At 37.0% G+C, this 24,167-nt stretch overlaps 1 protein-coding gene across 1 annotated transcript in view; it reads left to right on the top strand.

Annotated features, from left to right (window-relative positions):
• The window catches only part of PLXDC2 (plexin domain containing 2), a 253,175-nt gene that overhangs the window by 108,716 nt on the left and 120,292 nt on the right, over window positions 1–24,167 (top strand). The window contains exon 2 of the mRNA XM_063150230.1: window positions 5,122–5,333. Within this exon, the coding sequence (XP_063006300.1) occupies window positions 5,122–5,333 (212 nt within the window). The remainder of the gene's footprint in view (window positions 1–5,121; window positions 5,334–24,167) is intronic.

The raw sequence follows: 24,167 nt of genomic DNA, 5'->3' as shown, positions 1-24,167 counted from the left end.
AAAAAATCTGCCTGTACTAATTCTAATTGTGACAAAGATAAAGTTCTAGAAGTAGGGTAATATGCTCTTTGGGACCACTTGTAGTGGTGAAAAATAATTATTGAATAGAAAGCAGTTGCAAAGGGGAAGGTCTGAGTTCACATTGTAAATAAAATGGATGTGGAGGGAAATTGCCAGTTATGTTATTTCCCTACCATAACACCTATTATTATTGATACTGATTCTCTATTGGACATGAGTCTTAGTTGCTACTTATTATGTAATTGCAAGGAAAATGTACCTGGAGCTAGTGTTATTATTTTGGATATTATTTTCTTGTTCTGAGCAAACAATTCAACAGCAGTACAGTGATCATCATCTTCCATCATTCAGAGTTTTATCATCATTCACCTCTGATTCCCTTTGCAGGCCTCATAAATTGTCATCCCTAGTTGGGAAAAATAGGATCATGCTATGCATTATTTCCCCACATATTATTACAATTCTGTTAGCAGTTTCACACAAGCTTTAAAAAGAAACTGTGAGGATCTGGTCTTTTGTTGGTATACCCAAATCATGACCCAAACTGACACAGCTATTTGTGTGCTAATTATCAATGTGGGATAGATTTTACAAATCGTGTTATTTTTAAATTTATTAAGAAAAGTATTGTATCATTATCAAAGACATATTTTAAGTCAAGCTTATCTATCTTTCCTAAATTAAGGTCAGAAAGGTGGAATTGGTCCTAGGCCCATGAATCAGGTACAGATGACGAAAAAAGTCTCTATTTTGTTGAGGTGTTCATAGGAAGAGTTCATTTAAAGCAGAAATTTTTCTTTCTTTGAGACATATGACTGATATCTGCTGTAATAATCATAATTTAACATATAAGCCCTATACCTGGAGAATCCTTTAAAGGCATGTTTATGTTTGGAAAGAGCCTATAACTTCATGGGACCAGTATTCATATCTTTCATCAACATTTTTTTGGTCTCTCACCCTTACTGAAAGGGTCATAATAGAAATAAAGACTCATACGACAGGCTATAGAAAGTTACTTAAGCAAAAGTAGTATCATGACATTTTCTGTGCCCTGATGAAAAAATTTGTGTATTTGATACTTGATTTTGCTCGCAATTGGACTGTGGCATATTTAGAAAGTTGATCATATATCTCACAAGCAATCTTCTGAATACAGGTTTCAATGTGTGAGTATTTCTAGTCTTTAAAAAAAAATCTTGCTGATTATGATGCATTTATGAAATTAGTCAAATTGCAGAGTTGGCTTAAATGTGTGCAATCATGGAATAACGCACACATTTCAGAAATGCAAATCCGAAATTCTGATGTGCTGAAACACTCCACAAAATTTTGTCTGAACTTTTGGAAAAGGGGGAGAAAACCCAAAACTAGTTGATTGAATGGAAGAAGATTTATGTAATTGCCCTTTTTTCCCAAAGAAGATTTCTTTCTCCTTTGATTACATTGCCATTCATTAAAAAGAAAAAGTTTCTTCTTTGTTGTTTCTTCCTTATAAATAAAGATTTATGTAGCCTCGACTTCCTTGCAAAATCAGAGCTGTCTTACTTGTCAGGTTCAGCTGTTGCATTTTGGGCCTATTTGGTTAGAATTTCTCTCTTTTTCTTTGAGGGCAGTCTTAGCAAAACAGAGAACCCATGTCCCCACCACATTTAGGTGTCTTCTTCCCTTTCAGCAAATCTTTCTTGTATAGCCCAGCATTTCTGATCTGTTAGAGCCCAGTTTTGCATCTCTGTTTGTACAATTCCAACAAATTGCTACCCATCTGTGCTTGCCAATATTGTGATTTTATTATGAATCAGACATTACAGCATTTGGCTTCTTTTCAATTGATTTGAATGACTTGTTCTCCTTCAGTGTTAATTAAAGCAAGAGCTCCAAGATCTAAGAGATAAGACCATAATACTATAATACATTTCCTCTAAAATGCCTTTTATGTGATTTTTTATTTTAATCTACACAGAGATTTCATCCAGAAACATCAAACAGTTCTAACTTGCAAAGTGTTGGAATTTGAGGTCTCTGAATGCCCTTTCTAATGGGATGCCGCCTTTTAGAACTTAAAGATAGTTTTTCTATCAATTACCTGAAAATTTACGTAAGTTTTATTTACATAAAAGTAAAATATTCTGTTCAGCTTATTTCAAAAATGTTTGTCATTTTCTCAGCATTAGAGATCTGCTGGGATAAACAAAGAGAACATTCTGGGGCAGAGCTGGTCCATCCAAGCTCATCACCCCTCTCTATCCCCTGGAGTTTAAGGAAAAGGTTTAATGAAGGAGGACTCTCACAGTATGTTTCTTTATTTATTCCTTGAAATCACATCCAGATTTTATCTCACATTGTAGCTCAGTATCCTCACATTGCCATCCCAGGACAGTCAACTAGTCTATTGATAGCTGTGTTTTACAGATTTTACAGTGAAAAACCTCCAAAGATTAGTTTTAAACGGAATAGTTATCACTTCCTGAATTTAATTCTTGCTACTATTCAATTTAGAAGGGTATCATACAGCCTGAATACACTTAGATGATTCTAAACCTTCCTTATGTCAGTATAGCTTGTACCTGTAAAAAATGTTTATCAGTGTAATGGCAGAAACAATCTTTTTTAGAACATTTTCTATATTTCAATGAGAAAAATCATGTAATTAAAAATTCAGAAGGGGGTAAAAATTGTGCACTAATGACATCGAAAATCTCTGTAATGGGGAATGGGCAAGCCAAATTTTGCAGATGCCATGATGCAATTATACCATAAAATATGGAGAAAATTGTGTAGAATTTCCAAGCCAGTGGAAATACCCCAACACATTTCTTTCCTTCTCATTATCATTATATTATTATCATTTTAAAAACCAGTTTATGTTGTGAACACCTTAAAGGTTAGAAACTTCATTCATTTCTATTCAGGATGTGGGAGAACAAGGTGTAATTGATTTTCTTTACAAATCGGTCTCAACTTGAGGTGAATGGGATTTTAAACCCTCCCCTAAATTTCACTTGTTCTATGTGCTAATTTAAGTGATTGCCTCAACACATCAAGCATGTGTGATAGCCGTGAAAAGAGTAGGCTGGAGTGGGGCTGCAAAATGGGGGTGAAATGCTTTTTGTGGGTCTCTCTGAGTGTGGGTTTTGAGCCCCCAAGGCCAGGCAGGCAGGGTGTTTCAGGGGAAGGGCTGGTGCAGAGGTGCAGAGGTGCTGAGCCCTGTGTGCCCTGTCTGTCTGCAGGTGTGTGGCGCTCCCCAGGGCTCGCAGAAGGTGCCGTGGTGTCCCTGTGCCCCAGCCTCGGTGGCAGCAGGGGACAAACTCTGCCTCCCTGGGGCCAGCCCCGCCTGCCCACGGCTCTGGGCAGCTTGCCGTGTCCCACGGCCTCCTGATCCCCGCAGCAGCACGGGGAAGGCTGCAAGCTGAAGCGGGGAGGGCTGCTTTGAGTAAATTCCGATAAGGAATGTGGAGGAATAAGTTAGTTCACCCGCTGAGCTGTCCCTCTGCATCGGGCTGCTGAGTGTCTGATAAAATAGGGAGCACAGTAGCAATTTGTTGAAGTCAATGTTCTAAGGCTTTTAAGAAATGCAAGGAAACAGGCTTCAAAAAGCCACCTATTAAAAGAAAAGAAGTCTGATTCCTTGGGGTCTGAGGAGAGATATGGCCTGAGATTTCTTGTTTTGCATGTCAATTAAATTCTCATTTATCTAGCTGGCCAAACACCTTCATCAGACATAATTTCAGCTTGGCTGAAACTGATCAAATAACTTAGGAAATGAGTTTAGTAGATTTGGGAGAGTTTGATAGAAAAATGGAACCACATAGAGCCTAAAGTGTATTAGATATTGTTTCTGTATAGTAAGACTTTCTGGTCTGCCAAGAACAATGCTTGACAGATTTTTCTATATCCGTGGCTTCTACACCTGTATTTGCTGTGATGCAGAAAACCTTACATTTTTGAACCTTTAATAGCTGATTTTTTATTTGTCCATCTCTTCTGTACTTTGACAATGTGTGTTGCTCATTAAGGACCTCAGAAGTTGTACCATCTTTTGTTCAGAAGATTCTGTTTAAAAAAGCAATGGAAGTATTTCTGCAGATAATTGTTTACTGGTCTATCCTTTCAGCATTTTCCTTTACCACTCCTTTTGAGAGGTCTGGTTTTTTCTGGATTTTGGACCAAATCACCTTCTTCCTGGCCCATCAAAAGCACAGAGCACCCCTCTACTTGTCCCTTTAGACACTAAGACAATGTGAAAAGCATATCTGATTTTTAGTGCAAAATATACAAACTTACTTCACTCTCTCTTGATGTTGGTAACCAAAACAAATTAACAGAAAAATACTTTGATAGGGTTTAGGATTGGGCAAAATGAAAACTTCTGAAGAATTAATGGTTTTGTAGGTTTGTTTTGCTGATAGTTTTACTAGTATGAAAAAGTTGCAAATGAGCATGAAAATGTCCAAAAGTAATATGTTAAACACACCACCCAACTGCTCATCCCTTGCAGAAGATATAGTGGGTGTCTGCAGACTTCACACATCATTCATGTTTATCACGTATACAGCAGGACAGATTTATTTATGAGGTGGAACAGCTGTTTATGAGAATTTCACATCTTTCATAATGTTTATTTGCCTTTCACCATGGCTTCCAAGCTCTTTCAACATAAAATCAGTAAGAAAACCTAAGTCTGTACAAGAGTTTCTCTGTCTCTTCTACATTTATTTTCTTAGGTGATGAAAATATTTTTTTTAGACTTATTCTATTTTGAAAAGTGTCAGCTACAGGGAAACATGTATTGAAGTTAAAAATGTTACAGGAAAAGCTTTTCCCAGACAGAAAACAAGCAGAAAAATAAAACAGTTATGATGTTTAGATGAGTCTACAAAACTTAGTCCAAAATTCCTGAATTTTGTATAATAGTTCTTTTAAATATTTACATTGCCATAAAATCTTTATAAGGGATACAAATGGCCAATTATAAAAATTATTTTCATTTCAATTAAAATTTATTTTCATGTATAATTTACTTTCAATTGTGATTAGCAAACCATTGTTCTGTTCACTTACTACATTTCTTTGTTTTGCCTTTCTTTTCTTGTCAAACAGGTGTGTTTTATGAAGTTGTTCAGAGCTTCCCTCGAGTGGAGGAAAATGTGGAGGTGGATTCATTTGTGAGCAGCCACAGGTGGAGAAGGCACTCAGAGTCCCTCAAATCCGTGGACACCAACAGAGCCAGCATGGGGCAGGATTCCTTGGAGCCAGGGGGTTTCACAGACCTGCTGCTTGAGGAGGGACATGACAACACTACACAGATTGAGGTAGATACTCATTTCATCTATTTCATTTTATTGCCTTTGACTGGGGCTAAGTAAAAAATTATGACATTTCCTTCAGGGTATTCAAACACTTTTGGGGAGCAGTACCTCTGGTCTTTGCCCTTGTGAACCTATCAGCACATGGAAGCTGGAGTTTTCTCTTGTCCTGAGGCTGGAGCCTGTCCTTTATGACTTTTGAAGACAGTCTCTCGAGGATATTTGCTATTTTGATGGAGGACAGTTAAGGGAAGTCCCATGTTTTAGCAGTTATTGCTGAAAAACTGGAAAAGGAAGTAGTATTAAAACAGAATAAAATTGAATTATTTTTTGAAGTTGATGTAAACACCTCAATTTGCAAGACTTTGGATCTCTTTGGATATCTTTGGATACCTGGATATCTTTCTGGAGAGTAATATCCAGCACAAAGGGGAAAAGACCCTAGAGAAATGAAAACTTGGAGGAAAATTCAGGTTGGTGATTGAAAAAATGGCTTACTTTTGATATTTGGTCTTCCAAAGAATAAGATGGATTGAATCCATCTTTGTGAAGCCTTTGGACATTCTCCCTCTGCTTTGCAGTGTCATTCCACCTCTAATTTCTTATTTAGCTGCCAGATAGCTCTCTGTCTTGTTTTCTTTGGTTCTTTTGTTGTTGTTGTGGTGGTGTTTTTTAAGTATTGAACTTGGGGGTTTCCTGTTAATAAAATCTGCATCCTGTTTTTCAGTAAAATACAATTTGGAATAAACTACACTTAACATCTTCAGTCATTATAATCAGCTTCCAAAACAACAGTGTTGGGGCTTTTTTCAGTTCCAAGAAGCTCACTCTCAGAGAAAAAAAAATGCAGATTTCAGATTTTGGGTTGTTACTTACACAATAAAAAAACACAATGCAATATAAAACCCATCTGTAGAGACAATGGAATCTCTACTGCATGAGCAAAAAACCAGTGCTTTCGGAGAGGTGTGTTTTGTGCTTGTTGTTTTAAGGTTCCCAGTTTGCACAGCACTAATTACACTTCCTGTTGTGCTAACATGAAAGTCACTGGTTGGTAAATTGTAGTTTTGAATTTCATGTTGATTTTTAACTTCCTTTTTGCCTCGTGTAATCCCCATCTGCCCGTACTTGTGGCAATTATTTTGGGCTACAACACAGATCAGTCCTGCTTCTAGTTATTTTAGCAGGAAAAGAGCAAGCTGTCTCAGGTACAGGGAAGTGTTAGTAGCTGATCTTTCCATGGCTTACCCCATAGATCCCTATGCAGTGTTTCCATTCAGTTGGGTTCCAAGCTCCTATGAGGCAAAATGGTCAAATGTCCCTCTGTAACACTTATGTATAGCAAGACTTGGGGAACAAAAATGAATGCTTGCAAATGGATATGCATAGATTGGCATTTTTCCAGGAACATCTTTCCTGACAGATTAATGTCTTTAGAGTGTCTTAACCTGAAAAGTTTATTGAGTTCAGGTTTTGTGTTCTGTTGCAAACCTCTTTTTTCTAAGGTCTTTTCAGCACAATAAGATAACAGAGTTGTGGTTTTACACATTATCGGATTCCATTGAAAATCCCCACCACAACACAGAGGCATCTCAGAAAAGCCCCTTGATGCCTGGCCTTTTGGAGGAGGTAGAGTATACAACAGAAATCCACGGAGGAAGAATCCATATGTTGCAGTCTTCTGCAGCTTGGCAGCTTATCAGCAGGGCTGGAGAGCTTATTGATTATTTTAAATCCTTGTTCTGTGCACATTGCAGTGCTTGCTCAAGAAAATCCAGAGAATAAGTATTAGCTGCCCCTTACATTTAGTGATGTTATAGGATGACGACATCCCTCCTTTAGAGATACTGGTTTTTACAGCTACTGTTTTCTCTAAGTGTTTTTTCGGCTTACCATGCAAATGCAGACTTCTTTAATATGAAGACTGACAGTGATGAGCATGTTTTCAATTGATAGTATTTGCTGTCCTTCTTTATAATGAGTTTACTTTCTCTCCAGCTTTATAAACCCAAATCCCTTCTCTCTCACCTCTATCCATCTTCTCTTTTTTTTGGCAAAAAAACCAAACCAAAACCCCAAACCAACAACAAAACCAAAACAAAAATAAATAAATCAAACAAACAAACAAAACCCACAACAAAAACCAAAACGACCAAGGAAAAAAGGGAAGGCAGTAGGCAGAAATTTCTAGACACTGTTTAAAATTAAATATTACTTGAGTTATCAGTCCATAGTCAGAAAGTAAAAAGTGATAAAAATCAAACCTGTGTGAAGCACATCTTAGTTCCACTGCATTGCTGTTTATTTTAAGATAATGACACTTTTAATTAATTTTTTTCCCATTGGAGTTACTGGAATTGTTCTGTAACTTCACTGGTTCAGCCATCAGCCCTGATCTGGAGATTATTTTAACATCAGCTTGAGTGAGAGCATGAAGTGCAAATCTTCTAAAGCTCTTCATGCAAGTGCATTGTAGATTGGTTCATCAACACAACTTTCCAGTAGTCAGGGTGGGCCTCCTCCTGTGCGTGGGAAAATGATAATGGTGAGACTCTCTTTAGAGTGCAGCCTCTCTGGTCCAAAAAATGGAGCAGTGTAGGCACCAGGGAGCCCTGGTGTCTCTCTTCACATCTCTGTCTTGCCTCCTGCATTTGCTTGGCACTGTGATTCAGGAAAGAACTCATACAAAATGATATACACATTCGTGTGCCTTTTTTGGTAAGCTGTTCTCTTGAACTGGTCTTTAACTAAACTACAGAGCCTAAAAGAAGCAGTGATTATAACCATTTGATGTGCTGGGCCTTCAGAAAAAAAAAGGGTCTGGGGAAGAAGAAGATAAGACCTCCAAGTCCCATTGTGTTGCTGGAGAATAGGAATGTTGTGGTGCCACAAACCCACAAGGATGGATGTTGCCAAAAGAAAAGCAAAGGACATAAACAAGTTTTTGCTGCACGCCAGATAGGAACCCTGATAGCTAACTATAAATTATAGGGTAAAATTAATATATAACACTCTTAAAGCAGTACTACTATCTTGAAAGTACCCCTCCTACTTTAGAAGGATTATTGTGTGTGCCAGTTAGGGATTATAATGCTGCAAATCCAAAAGGCCTCCCAAGGATGGAGGTTAGTCCCATTTGCTCTATTTGCAATTGGTACTCTAGAGCTCAAAGGCAGAGTAGGGTCATATTCTATAAGAGACTTATTATGTTTTCATTCCCATTATATCAAATAGCTAAAGAGAGAGTGAGAGAAAGCTCTTAGGCATAAAATAGTGACATAAAAAGAGGGAAATCTTATACAGATGGGTGCAAATGTTACAGTCTGAGAGAAATTCCCAAAGCAGATAGCCTTGGACAGGTAAAGCAATGTGCTGTCAGACATCTAACCCAACTGTAAGGGACAGCCCCAAAATACAGTGTTCTGGTGATGCACTGCACCAGTTTGTCTTCTTGGCTTCATGGCAAATGAGAGTTTCAGCTCTCCATTGAAGATAGGAGCATCCATGGCTAAGCCGTATTTCTTCCAAGGGTTACAAAGCCAAATATTAAAGCCCTCTGCCTGGAATGTAAAGAATTCTTCTTTCTAGAAATTTTGCTTCTCAAATTCCTGGGGTTTCACAATATCATGATTTCAAGACTAGCTTTCCTTTTTTTTTCCTCCCATCTATCTTAAGAGTCTTCTCTCCTGTTTTAAGGGTCAGGGTTGTTGTGGGTTTTTCCTTGTTGTGTCATCTACTACTTTTGTTTATTGGGCTCAGGGCATTTAGAAGTGCCTTTTACTTATGATAAATAGAGCTTAGGAAATGCAATGTGTCAGGTGGAATTTGTTGCTGCAAACACTGTAAGCCCTTGTAAAAGCAGTGAGTGTGAAAATACATCTTCCTGAATATGTGTAGTTTGGCATGTTTTCTTTCAAGCAGGGAGAAAAATAAGATAAATATACTACATTTCTTCATATATTCTTGTAAAATAAAATTGTGCTACATAATCACTCACTTTTATTAAGTAGATTCATATTAATATTGTTAAAATAAACTCAACTTCATGGTGATGATGTGACCAGTTGTTCTGTTAATCCCCAAAGGCCTGTGGCCATACAGATAATGAAGGTGGATATCAGAGGTTCTTTCTGCCTGTTTGTTTTTTGCATTACTGAAAAAGAAGTTGATCCCTGAAATTAATCTCCTATGGATCCTGGTTGCCCAGTATTCACCACTAAAGGATCCCCAAATGCATTCCTGTTTTGTCATAGTACTTGCTAATGCAGGTCTGGCTACTGAGAACTGGAAAAGGCTTAATAATTCAATTATATACAACTAATGCATTAATATACAGTTGTGCATTGCCCAAATGTTGCATGATAATTTTTTCATAGATTAAAATGTGCATCATTTTTCAAGTGATTTTCTATGGTTTTTGGCTATGTGTAGCTCCATTCAGAACAGAATCTCTCTCTGTATATATAGCTTTGGTCTCTTTATCACAGATCTTCTTGTGACTGCAGTCACACCAGTGCAGGGTAAAAAACTGGCAAGAAAAATATAGAGAAATTGAATGGAGAAGTGTCTGATATATAGCTTGCATTCTCATGAGCAGAAGGTGAACAACTTTGCAGAATAACTTTAGATCATGTGAATTACTTTCGAATTTGTTGCCTCTGTATAGAGATACTACATCAAAACAATAGTCTTTCACAAACTTCAAATACCAAAAATAAATCCAGCAATAAAATAATAGATTAAATCATAGTCATGCTTGAGCTGAGTGCAGTAAAGTTATATTGCTTTGCACCAGCAAAAATGTGAGGAAAAACATAATTTTTCATATAAAGTCTTAGAACAGAAAGAATGATTGCTGCTGTATGACAGAAGATTCAGTTCTGAGCAAGGACCAGCATGCTAAATCAAACCAAACTCAACTGTATTTTATTTTCTCCACCCCACCTAACATACTACTTGCAAGCATAGAAAATTGAGGCTGTTTCAGTGCACTTTTTTTTTTTTCTATTGAAGTAATTAATTTATTCCTGTGGAAGTCACTGATATTTCCTGCTGTGTATTGCTTTTAACTAAAATAGAGTTGTTGCCAACTGAAGTCACCCTTTGGTTTTTTTTTTGTCCTTTCTTTACCTTCTCTAGATGTTGTTTGAAATGTAGATTTTAGCAGCACCTGTAGTTTATACCTAAAAAGCATCTTGCCCCTATTGAAACAACGCTTTTGGGTTTCCTACTGATAAAAAAACCAGTCTTTTGCTGGATTTTGCATTCTGATCCAGAGTTTCTGCCCAAAAGAGCACTTCTCCCTTATCAGTCCCAGTCACTCATGGAAGTGAAGATGTCTGATTCTGACTGGCAAAAACAACAGAAGGGATTGAGTTTTACAGCCCCTGGGATTTGAGAGCAATTACTCTCAGCTACTGACAGCAGTGTCAGCATGCCCATTGCTGTGTCCCCACTGCAAGTCTGAGCAAGGAAGAAAATAAATGGTTGAGATTAAATTTCCCTCAGCTGGACAAATGATAAGGCAATTCTGTGATTACTTCACTAATGCACTGTATTAAAAGTAGAAAAACTTGTCCATATGAGAGAACCTTAAAACTAAAGAGTATTATAGTGTCATGGTGAGCTGTCAGTTTGGCAAAGCCTGCCTCTGTTTTGTTCCTGCTTTTATGTTTTTTTCTTTTCTTCCCATCCCAATGCTTTAATGCCAGTTGCATTTGAAGGACTTAGAAAGAAAAGTGTTAATAACACTGTATTCTGAAACCATGATCCTTCCAAGTTAATGGAAACCATATTCTGTATTTAAGAAAAAAAATCCTTATTATCACAATCTAATGAGTACTTCTGTTCTTTTTCCTCATCCCAATCTAAGTGTGTCCCCCTTTACCTCAAAAACCTGTTTTCTGACTTGCAATTTTTAAAGCCTTTAATTGCCTGTGTAAAGTTGTCTCCTTACTTACCTTTTAAACTTATAGTTCAAATATTTATATTATATAGTATTTGTATCTTCCTTCCCCTGTCAGGGATCCTCAACAGTGCAAGTTGATATTCCACAGGCAACATTTCTTGTACAGCCATTTAGTTTAATAATATCAGGGATGCTATTGATCCCTCCACCACTAGGACAGAATTCTTTTCTCAGTGCATAGTCACATGTTAATACAGATTATGAAATATCAAAGTAATGCATGTCCAGTACAAAGGTTTTACCAGATTTTAGGTTTCAGTTCAAGCATTTAACTTATAAGTGAGGAGGAATGAAGCTTTGCGCAACAGGAATTGGCTGTTTCTTTAGATAGCAAAAGAACAATACTTTGTTATGAAATTTGTATTTAAAAAGTTGTGGGGAAAAAATAGCTAAAAACCTAAAGCAACAATCAGTTTTATTTTTCATACCTACTTTCTGATTTGGCTTCATTTTAGGAACAGATTCTAGACTATATTATCAAGCTCAAATAATATTTAGCTCTTGACTGAAATAAGAGAAACATTTGATTTTCGTTAAGGTTAATTTAAAGTTCTAAGTCAAGAAATACACTTTAATTGATTTAATTACATGGCTGAAGCTTTTCAGGTCTACTTGCAAAATCATTATCATCACAAAAGTTATATTCACTCTTATTTTCACTTTTAGGCATGTATAATTATTTCTTGTTCACAGTTAATAATTACTACATCACGTGATTTTTGGTGTATGTGTGATTTCTGGTGTATGACTCATTCAAGAGAAGGAGGAAAAATTTGGGCTCTTCCAGTAGGCCTGCAAATATTTTTCACAATTTTTGTTCTAACTTCAGTTACCTAGTGTATAGACCTGGAACTTCCAGGGCTAAAGCAACTGTGACTAAAATAAATGGTTTTACAGTTGAAGGTGGCAGTGGATCAGATTTTTAGCCATTCCAGGCCCTATCTTGTGTTGCCTTGGGCTGTGTCAGTTGTACCTCTAACAGAGCTGTCCTGCAGCCTTTAAGCCAGTGTAACTTAAGTCCAGAGGTCTCTGCTGGAACATGTGCTGTTCACACCTCTGGTGTTTCCATAATGTTCTAGAGGGTTAAACAAATGTCCCATTTGATTCCTTTCTACTGCACATCATGGAACTGCAAAAGCTCTGAAGCTCCTTGGCACTGAATGTTGTGGATGTCAAAAGTTACAGAACGAAGCAAATTCTGGAAATACAAATTTGCCATGGGTTATTAAACACAAAGGGAGTTTCTGAAGAGCAGATTACTGGACTCTAGGGAAAATGGGGAATTGCCATTGTTGGGCATCATCACACACAGAATCATAGAATATCATGGGTTGGAGGGGACCCACAAGTATCATTGAGCCCAATTCTCTTTCCCAGTCAGTTCTGAGGACATCTGAAGATGTTTGACTTAAGAGACTCCAGCTGTTCTTGTGCTTTTTTTGGTATCCATTTACTAGAGTAAGTTAAATATCATGTTATTATTTTCATATTTGGGAGATTAAGGATGTATTGGAGGAAGGATCTTGGGATATGCTGAAACAGTGCTGCTTGTGGATATATCTTTTGTTTTCCATTTAGGAGAATGTTTAGTTGCCTTTTTTGTTGTTGTTGCGGGAGAGATAAAATTTTGTTTTAAATTATGTAGCTGATATAGTAATTGAAAGCTAAATTGTATAGAATTTTCTTGCTTTTCTTGTATTTTTTTAAAGGTTGCTACTGTTATTTTGAAATGGTTTTATTCACAATTATCAAGAATTTCTTTTAGAAAGTTAGCTTGTTAATTTGGAGATGGAGAATGTAATTTATTTTCACAAAAATGCATTTTTCAAACCGAGTCAAGTAAAAATTATGTTTCCTTTTCATGTGATGTTAGGGAAATTTTTTGAACTTTCTCTTCATGTGACATCATAAGACAAACTAAAATGTTTGGAAATTACTGCTAAAATTTGTATTTAACTGATAATTTTTTATACATTATAAAGAAAAGCCAGAAAGTTAATTAGTCCAGAAAGCAGCACAGATCATACATGAAATGTCTTAATTCTATGATATTGCTAAATTACACCAAAAAGTATGTCACCTGCAATTAGAAACAGAATCCGGAATAATCATTAATTTACTCACTGTTTTCTGCTGAGATTTTTACCATGATGTCACACTTCCTAGCCAGCCAGCAGACTGAAATATCACTGTCTTGTTTTTTTCCAGCCTTTCGTTTCAAAATGGTAAAGTAGGCAAACGCCTCATATATCTTTTTCTTTTGAATATACTGATTGCTTATTTATATCAGGGTCATCTTAACACTTTTACTGGGTCTTGCTGCAATGTTCAGCTGCACTGAATGCATTGCCAACTCTGTAAGAAGGGTTGTAGCAATAAGCCTGTCAACATTTCCAATATTCTCAATCTAAACTCAAGTGATGGTTTTGCTAATAACTCAGGTATAGCTGGAAAGGGAAAAGGCTGGAGGAAGGATTCATTCTCTATTTCCTTTAAGCTTGGGAGGAGAGGACAGGGAAGGAAAGAAATTAAAAACTAGCTTCCTCATTCCTAAATGAGATAACTCCATTGTAATCCTGAGATCATTTCCCCATGCTTAGCTACATTGGCACAAAAGGCATTTAATATAACACATTGAGGAGAATGAACCTTTGTAGCAAGGAAGGAGACAGGAAATTCAGAATTTAACAGCATCTGCCTTTGAATTTTCTTAATGATAATAAGATAATGATAGTAAGAAAATGTGAATGCCACATCAATATTTTACTTTTCCATATCCTTCATCTCCAGCTTCCATATTCCAGAATGGTAGAACTCATGACTGAAAAGAGCTATGAGCAGAATCAACAGACCTTGTACTTTCTGAATTAATTATTTCAGTCATGCATGCCTCAGGACTTGCTTGCAGGGGTATGCTGAAAATAGATTCAACTTGTGAAGCTGAATATTGGTGTGGCTGTGAAGACTGGGAAGGTCTTTCCTTTCCCAGACACTTCTTTCTGACCCTTTTCACCATGTTCACCTGGGGTGTTGTCAAGAGAGGAGACTTGCATCAATTTGGTCATGCAAAAAGCAGAAGATTATGTTCATTTCTACCCCTGCAAAGCAGACACCCTTAGCTAATTTAACAGCACTCAGCAAATTGTGCATAGTTGGAGCAGGGAGTGAGGGTGAATACATTACCAAGTTGTTTGTGCAGAGGAATTTAAGTAAAAAGTTGTCACACTGAGCCACACAATTCTAGTTTGGATAGTACCAGTCCTTAAGGATAGATTTTCAAAGCTGTAGGAATTCTGCTGACATTGATGGATTACTCAGTGTCTCTCCAAATCTTTCACATTTCTTTAATATGAGAAAGTCAATTATCTGTTCTCCCAAAACAGTAACAACATGACATGTAAACAGATGGGTCCATTGTTTCAGATTTGGTCAGAACCACTTCCTATGACTCTCTGTAAATTTAGTATTTATGCCAGAGTCAATGATCTATCCTCGTTGTGATTGTATGAGTTATACAGATTTTGCAAAGAGAATAATAAATGGGGCCAATGCTCAAATTCATATCAAGACGGGGATCAGAGTCAAGAAAATTCCATTTGTAAAACATACATTTGTTCTTCCAAAAATGCCAGTTAAATGTTTTCAACTGCTGAAGAAAATGCTGATCAAACACTTCTAGGAGCTGTAATATTTCATACACGGAACAGAAATAACTAATGGAAATACCAGGGATTTATTTGGTTTTTTTCTTTCTTCTATAACACTGGCATGCATTCATGTGCAACATTTCTAAGTGTTCACAGACCATCAGTAAAGAAACAGTGTACTTATTTCTGGAAAAATTGGCAATAGGAGATCTTGGAGAGTGTGCATCAAATTGCAGTGTGAGTAATGAGAGGAAAAAACAAAAAAAATTAGCAAACATGGCACGAGAGTTAACAAAAGTTAGAGAGATGTGACTTGGCTACTGGAGGTTTGCTTCATGCATTTCTAGTAAGCTGTATAATTCTTCACAATTTCCTACTACAATTTTTAAATAAAAAATCATTTTCTAAGCATTCTTTCCATAACCTTAGCAACACATGTAGGAAGAGGGAGAAATTGCAGATGGAAATCCTGTCTGTCTGATCTCATCTAGGTGGAGCAGTAAATGTCTTGAGGGATAAAGTGCCAAGATCTCTCAGAGGTTTTCTGCTCCAGTACAGATAACAAAGCAAGCTGCTTCTCAGGTTCTTCCTGCTCCAGGCAAAGTATGGATGCTTCTCTTCTGGTGTATGAAAAGTGTCTTGCAGTGCTAGAACAGACCTAATCTGGCTCCAAAATGCTACTACTTAGATCTGGCTTACATAGGTCAACAACTTGGTGAGTGCTTATTTTGAGGGTATAACTTTGGGGATATTATATTGGCTGGCACAGTGGATTGTAGCAAGTTGGGTGAGGATGTTTGGAACATCTTCATTCCATAGTCATAAGCTAGTGCCCCCAATGCCCCTATTTGCCTAGGAAAAAAAGACCCAACTCTTTGTTGAGTCAAAATTACTGACTATGACATTAAAAGAAACAGCAATTTATTCCTGAGAATTTTTTTTTCAATAAACCTGGAAATAGAATTTTTATTCAACCATTTAGTCTTCAGCAGTGTATACAATGTTAATTTTTCTTGTATTATGTTTATATCAGGCATATTATTCCACCACCTTGGAAATCAAGGTAATTTCTTAAATACACTGTAGAGATTTTGTTTCTAATATAAACATTCAGTGAAAGGTAGTACACATCTGTATACTGCTCCAATAATGAACATAAATTTATATGAAATATTAGGTGACTGTGATTGCTAAAAAGACACTGGAGTCTGTACAGGTTGTGATTTTCTTTTTTAGTTGTAGATAATATTGAAATTGGAAGTGAAATTCAGCTCTTCAGTTTGGTTACCTAAGTATAGATGCATGTGACATAGACAAGGAATGTGCAAGTTTTACCAGGGCTTGTAGTGGTAGGAGAGGGGGAAATGGCTTCAAGAAGATAGGTTTAGATGAGATATTAGCAAAATAGTCTTTGCCATGAGGATGGTAGGGCACTTGAACAGGTTGTCCAGAGCAATTTGGATGACTCACCCCAGGAAGATTTCAAGGCCAGGTTGGATGGGCTCTGAGCAACCTGGTCTAGTGGAAAGTGTCCCTGCCCATAGCTGGGGAATTGGAACAAGATGATCTGTAAAGTCTCTTCCATTACAAACTATTCTGTGATCAAAGTTGGTGGAAATTTAAGGTGAAAAGTGCCTTGCTATGGTTGTCTGATATAATTTTAGGCTGTGGTTATACTGAATGGTCCACTGCTCCTTCTGTAGGATAAAGGTCAGCTGCAGGTCCTGAATCATATCTGCAATTTTCAGATGGCCCTGGGTTCCTCCAGTGCTTAGTAATTAGATCTCATCCATGGTCAGTACAGGCAGTGCAGTTAAAATGTGTATTTGGATTGTTCTAAAGTGGAGCTGAAGGAGCTGGCAAATCTTTGCTGACAGCATTAATAGATCTGTGGTTCTGATAATGAGTGCTTACAAACCCAGCTCCCAGGTAGACAGCTGCACTGAAGTATCCAACCTGCACACCAAATAACATGCTGCTTATCTACCTATATTTTTATCTGAGTCTGAAGGGAAAAAATATAGGATTTTTGCTTTGGTTTTTTGTTTGTTTGTTTGTGATTTTTGTTGTTGTTTGTTTTGGTTTTTGTTTTTTTTTTTTTTTTTTTTTTTTTTACAGATATAGCAATAAATGGTATCAAGGTCAAAATATTGAGATTCCTCCTTTCTTTTCCCCTCTCCCTATCTTACTTGCCATGCCACCAACCCCATACCAGTAAAAAATATTGATTTGAAACACAAGTAAAATCTTTTGTCTTCATCTTTCACTGGTTTTCAGTGCTTAAATGTTTGCATCCCTTGAATTTGCTTGAATTTGTCAAAAGACACCTTTCAAGTCAAAAGTAATGCTGTAGTGCCTTGTGATTTATCATCTTAGTGTCCTGTATTTAGATGAAAGATGAAAAAGAAAATACAAGTTTATGCAACATTCCACTTTGGATCAATCTATTCTGGAAGAGCAACGTAGATTTAGACACAAGAAAAAATAACATCAAAATCAAAAGAATGTGTTAGTATAATTTTGAAATATTTGAATATATTGGTTCAGCAGCACTCTGGGTTAACTTGAAGGGAGTACTTTTCAGAGACAACAGAGGGAAGATATTATTTAGCATCCTGATCTTGTCTGGGTAATTGTGAAGTGCGCAGAGTATTCCTCTTAAAAAAACCCAGTGCATATTCTGCAGAAATCTTGTTTGGAGCCTGATGTCAGGCAAAGGCAGCAACTTGGACACGCCTGTCTAGACAACATGTAACTCATCAAGCATCTCAATTAAATATGATGCCTTAGAGTTGTGGCACAAGAGCTCTCGAGGGATTTATTTATTTTATTGAGCGTGACTGCAAGATCTGATAAATAAGCATTTCTGTGACAAGTCATTGAGAAATGTGGCTGGTGATAACAGTTTGGTAAAACTGTATATAGCATTTTTTTAATATTCCTGTGTATCCAATCCAGACTGAAATGCTCTTACAGATGTATACAGAAAAAGACATGTGAATAAAGAAAAATGCATACTTTTTTCCAAACAAAAGAGGAGTAGAAATTTCTAACCACTTTCCTAATCACTGTCTTTGTAAGCCATGAACGTGGCTTTGAAATTTTGTATCTTGATTGCTAATTTCAGCCAGTCCCAGGTTTTAGTAACTAAAGATTCATGTGTGTTGTGCATGAGAGCTAAACTAGAAAGTTCTGTGGCTAAATAAATTACCAGTTTGTTTGCAAACTGTTTAAAATCAGTGTCCCCCAGGGAAGCCATGGTGATGCAGTTTGTCCTGTGTTGCTCAGGTTCTCTGATGGTCTGTCTATATGCTTTATATGCTGTTCAGTCATGCTGGACTGAACAGCATGACTCTGGCAAAGGCTGGTGCTGAGTGAGGTGTATGTGGGACACCTATCAAAGCTTCAGAATAAATTTATCCCTGCAGGTAAAATGCTACTGCTTTAATTAACCCATGCTCCTGCCTGTATTGTATTGATCATACATGTTCCTACAACTGATTGCTCTGAAATTTTGGCACCAAACCCTGACGGATCCCTGAAACACAATATCAGCAACTCAGGAACTGCAACTCATACCAGTGAGCGTAGAGGCAGCTTCCTGCACTGTCCTATGGAAAGCCCTGATCAACTACAAACGATACCTGCTAATAGCAACTTAATGCTTCAAATCTGTAACATTTTCCATACCAATTTATATTTGCCATTTTCCCTCCTGATGTGGTCTCAGGGCTCTTGGTTGGGTCTTGGTTGCTGTTTTCCTCGCATGTCTTCCAACAGAGAATTGCCAGAGAACAGGAAATAAGGATGACTTGCATCTCCTAGCATTTGAATATACAGTGGAGGAATACAAAGGCTACAGAGAGTTTAAAGTTACTCTAATACTTGGATGAAAAAAAAAAAGAAGAGGGTGTGTAATACTAAATTGAACTTACACATTTTAGGGGATGGAAAATATTGCCCAAGTGTGGCTGTAAGTAGGTCAAAGTACATATGCTCAGAAACACAGTTTGTCACACTCCACACAGGAAGTGGATCTTTAAAAGACTAAATCTTTAAAATCTAACTTGGCAAAAATGTAGTTATTTATGGTATTATCTGGAGCCATAAGCCCCCAAGAATGGAGCTGGTAACAGATGTGGTGTCTTAACCACTAAGGCTCTGTAGTCTAGTCCTGGCAGATTGGTTTTCATGTTTACAAAAAGTCATTTTTACAGTTTCAGTTTCATGAACCCTTCAGTCATTTATACATATCTAAAAATGAGAATATAAGCTCTAAAACCTGTGTCATAATTGCCTCAAAATAAAAGGTCTGCTAGACATTTTTTGGGCATTGTATTGAAATAGTTCTTTTTATTTTCTTTTAGTGGAGAGGATGCTACACAGAGCAGTTAATAAAGATGCATTTTCAGAATGTCATTTCTCAGACTTCTGCTCCAGCAAATCAGGAACAAAGCTGCATAATAAATATTTCCCTACTGTAATTGGGTTTTGAGTGACTGGTGATTTGTCTTTTTTTCCTTTCTTAAGTAAGGCATTGCAGAAATTTTTGCTCTTTTGAAGCTTGTCTCATATGACAAGACAGTCCAAAGGGTTTTATAAGCCTGCTGTAATGACCCCTAAATAGGCTGACAGTTTTATAGCAGTCCCCAAGAGGGAAGCTTCCTTTCAAAAGCAGCTGAATATCATGGAAAAGGCAGTGACTCCACATTGACTTTTCACTAAGCTGCAAAGACTAAATGGCTTTCTGGATTAATAACAGTTTTATGGCATCCTTCTCTTACAGAATGTCTGTCAGCATGTGTGACTCCATTATAGGTGCTGTAAGGAGCTCAGAAAAGTGCAGTTTAAAACCTGTGAACTTAAATTGTTACAAAGCTGCATAAAGCCTTGTGTCTGCATGGCGGGGGAGAGATGTGAGATAAATCTTTTATCCTTATTATCTTTATGAATCCCAGCTGATGACAGCGTTTAATGTTTACTATAACAGCCTCTGGGTGTGAATCTGTGAGATTCTGGGCAAAGTGACTTCTATACTGGTGCTGTTGAAAACCTGTGTGGGGACTATTGCACACACAGACAATAGGCTTTCAGCACTCTGCAGAGTACTCATGTAGCCTCTTCTTGGAGAATATAGTGTGAGAGGACATTTTTAATACCAAAGCACTCAAATGCAGAATCTCCTCTTCCATTAGTTTGGCTTCATCTCATTTATTAGTAATTAAATTAGCTGTTCAAAATGGATTTTGCTAGGGTTTTTGTCATCAACAGTGATATTCACAAGTCGGTGGCTGATGTCAACTATGCCCATATTGCTATATATATATGTATATTCCCTTAGTTTGTCCCATCAGACATTAAAAAAAAAAAAAAGAAAAAGAAAACGCAGCAGATTGCAGCTCTGTCACTGTGAAAGCAGCAAGTCACTGAAAAAGCACCTCTCTAAATTGCATGTTTCCTCAGTAGATTAGTACAGAACAAAGACTTTTGTTAAGAAATTGAACAGGAGAGAGTTCATCCTTGATGCAAAGTGCTTATGAAATTGGTAATTCTGAGCACCTCAGAGCAATCAAGGTTCCTAAGCAGCAGCCCCAATATATATCCTCTGTAAGACTATGCTGCAATCCACATGTACCTTACCACTGAAATTAGAGCTCTCATGTTTTGAGAGGCCAGTTCAAGTTAAGTATTCCTCGGGGTTCTTTGATTATCAGATTCTATAAACCTGTAAATCATAGCATTGCTATGTTATGATTGTATTTACAGTATTCTATTAGAATGAGCTATGTGGCAGCAGCATGCATAGTGTCTCTAACCCCATTTCCCCTGGCCTTAATCTTCCCTCTACGACCCCATCTCAGGATAGGTGATCCTCTCTTGTACTGTCTCATCTCCTGTGCTAATGGCTATTCTAATAGGAATATTCTCCATGTGTCCTTGCCACCTGCCCTTGTCTCAGTCAGTGTCTGCCTAAAGAAAATGTGAATAAATGAGGAAAATCAGTTGCAGCAGCATACACACATGCTTCTGCTGCTCAGGTAATGCAGAATGTGACCATGCATCTCTCTTGCCCTTTCTCAGGGCCCAGAAGCGTGCTGTCACGAAGAGGCTTTCCATCACTCGGCAATGCAGAGCTAGCTCAAGTCCTATCCAAGTTGTCACCTCTGTTCTCCCTCTTGGGCTGCTTTTAGGTAGTGGGGATTAATAATGCTCAGAAATCTAAAAGCAATTTTCTAGCAAAAGTCTGAAACAATTCAGAAGTCACTTTTGGTTGTATTTTACTGATGTGATAGGCTGAGATAACATAAGAGAGTAGCCAGCATTACATAGGATTGGGTAAAAGTACAAATAGTTTTGAGGAAGCTGTTTTGGCTGTATGTGTGCAGGGGCCCATTGTTGTTGTCTCATTTAAACAGAAAGGTTTTTTTGGTTCTGCAAAATGGATTGCCAGAACAGCTTTATTCCTTAGGAACTAATTGTAATTACTAGCTTATTTCCTTTATCTAAGTATCCAAAGAAGTATTGATATCTTTGGTTTTTTTGCTGAAAAGTAGTCTGTTTTAAAATATAGAATTGCATATTTTCTTCTTTCAGTGTTTTCATTTCAGTCTACAAATGCACCTTATGGAAAACACAATTCTCTGATTAATTTCATAGGCTATTAATGTAGAAATGTTTGTATTCAGAAGTAATGACAATGAAATTAGTAACTGGTGATAAATTTTCTTGGAACTAATTTTTTTGGGGCCAATATTAACAGAAATTTCATTTAATTTAAAAATAAACCTAATCTGTGAATTGAGCAATATTTGAGCAATTTGTTAATGTATTTTGTTAGAAATCACATATCAGACCTTCCATTCACTGTGATAAAAATTAAGTATCTATAAAGTCTACCACCATATCCTTGAGGGCTTCAGACTTTTTACATTATGTTGTCTTCTCAGTTGAAGACGGAAATGCACTTTCAATAAAGTAGCATATTTAAAGGGACAAGAGTTATCACATGAAATGCAGTCTTCCTGTCTTCTATTGCATCTGGCAATAACTCATGGCACTTGATAAGGAAGATCTGATGATGAGGATCTTTGGATGGGATGATTGATGTATTGATTGATAAATCAATTTATTTTTCACTGATAATGTCACAAAGAATGTTCCAGTACTGGGGGAAGGCAGCCAGAACTATCTGCTGGAATGTAATGACCATCAGCTTGGCTGATCCATGACAATTTGCCTTGTGGATGTCTTCCTTTCCTTTCTCAGGAAAGCAAGACATTTTCTACAACATACTATTGTGCAACAGCAAAGCTCATTCCTGATTGCTTTTCCTCTGGTTGAAGTTATTAGTTTTCTTCAATTGCAATCTTACACAGAGAGAGTTTGAGAGATGGCAGAACTTCTTGTTCAGTAATGTCTGTGGTTTGGGTCAAATTGAATCCAGTGTTTAAAAACAAAATATTCATGCAGTTGGATTCAACAGCAACTCTTACTCCTAAATCTTGTTTGATAATATCCTCTGTCTCCTAGAGATTTATATTACTTTTCAATATCTGTTAAATAAAAATGTGGCAGGAAAAGAACTAAATCTAAAAAGTCACATGTTTACTTATGTGATTCTATCATGGAATCATGGTGTCCTCATTGTGTCTTGGTTTGAAAAGACAGGTGTCTGCTAAGGAAGTCAGGAGCCTCCCTTGAAATGGAAAATATAAACCCCCTCACTACAAATTATTAGAATTTTGAAATTAAGCAGCTCTCAGGCAAAGATATGGGAGTAGGAACAACAGTTCTTTATTAGGGAAGAAAAAAGAAATAAAATAAACAATGCAGTAATACAAAACAACAGAGTCAAAATACAACCTGACATCTTGTGGGTCAGGGTGTTGGTAGAAGTCTAATCAAAATGGTGGCTGCAGTTCTCCTGGAGTGACAGATGTGGTTCTGTTGGAGCAGTGATCCTGTAGAAGAATGTAGCTTTCCTCTGAAGGTTCAATAGTGGTATAAATGGCCTGGTCTTCCTCTGGGAATCCAGTGGGAAAAGGCTACTGGGGTGTTCCAAACCTCAGATTATATCCAGGTAGGAATGCTTGGCTCCTCCCACTGGGTGGAGCATCTCACAATGGATGATGTAATTTTTGTCAGTCATGCAGTGAGACTCAGTGGCCCATTAACAGAAGATATTTGCCAGAGGGAGGATGTGTCATGAAAGAGATAAAGAAAACTGCCCAATTAACACAAGATAATGGCCCCACCTCTAACAGATGGGAATAGAATACATACCCCTACCCACATTTTGCAGCTCAGGAACATTGAGAGGAAGCTTTATTGTTTCATGTTAGTTTTGGTACTATTTTCATGCCTATTTTTGGCCAGAATCCCAGATAATAATTTGAACAAATGTCAGAGGCATAATGTAGTTGTTATTTTTAAATATCACATATAGTTACTTTATGTTATCTTGATTGTGAAAGATCACATCACACATTGGAAGCCTTAATCTGTTAAGCGACAGCAGTTACTGATGAAATGAATATGTGACATTTAGACTGTATTTGGGATTATCTGAATATCTAATGTATGGAATGGATGTTAAGTCTTTGAATTTGACACACCAAGTATTTAAAGAAGGCTTAATCTTCAGTTGTGCTGAACTTTTGTGAGTAGTGCATATATTCAGCTTTCCTGAAAAATTCAGTTGTATTTGGAGAAGTATGGGAATATATTCAAAGTGTCATCACTTGTGAAAGTGTCATCACTTAGCTTGTGAAAGCTAAGAAATTAATTTCTACAATCAACAAATAAGATGGCAACTCAGCATCAAGTATTGCCTGAGGTTAAAAATAACTTATCTCCCCAAAAGAAAAGTGTTATGAGAGATATTCTAATAAATATTCCCTTTATAGTCACAAGGGTTGCCAACAGTAATCCTCATAGCTGGTGCAAAGAATATCTGGGAAAATCCATTGCTTTAATGCTGTACTGTTCAAAAGAAGAAAGCTGCTATGTACTTCATATATAAACAGAATTTGGACAGAATTGCACATTTAGAGATCCAGTGGGAGATAATGCTCATATCCCCCAAATACCTAAAAAAGAAAAAAGAAAGCTTTCTTGAAGTAGTAAAGGGTATGTTCTCTGCTCTTTTTGCTTTCCTTTCTGTGTCACTAATAGATACTTAAGAAGTTTGTTCCTCATCATAATTGTATCTTTATAGAATTCTAA

Source organism: Melospiza melodia, chromosome 1 (assembly GCF_035770615.1).
Source record: "Melospiza melodia melodia isolate bMelMel2 chromosome 1, bMelMel2.pri, whole genome shotgun sequence".
Taxonomy (NCBI): domain Eukaryota; kingdom Metazoa; phylum Chordata; class Aves; order Passeriformes; family Passerellidae; genus Melospiza; species Melospiza melodia.
Note: the sequence above shows the minus strand (reverse complement) of the source record. Positions and strands in the feature narration are given on the sequence as shown.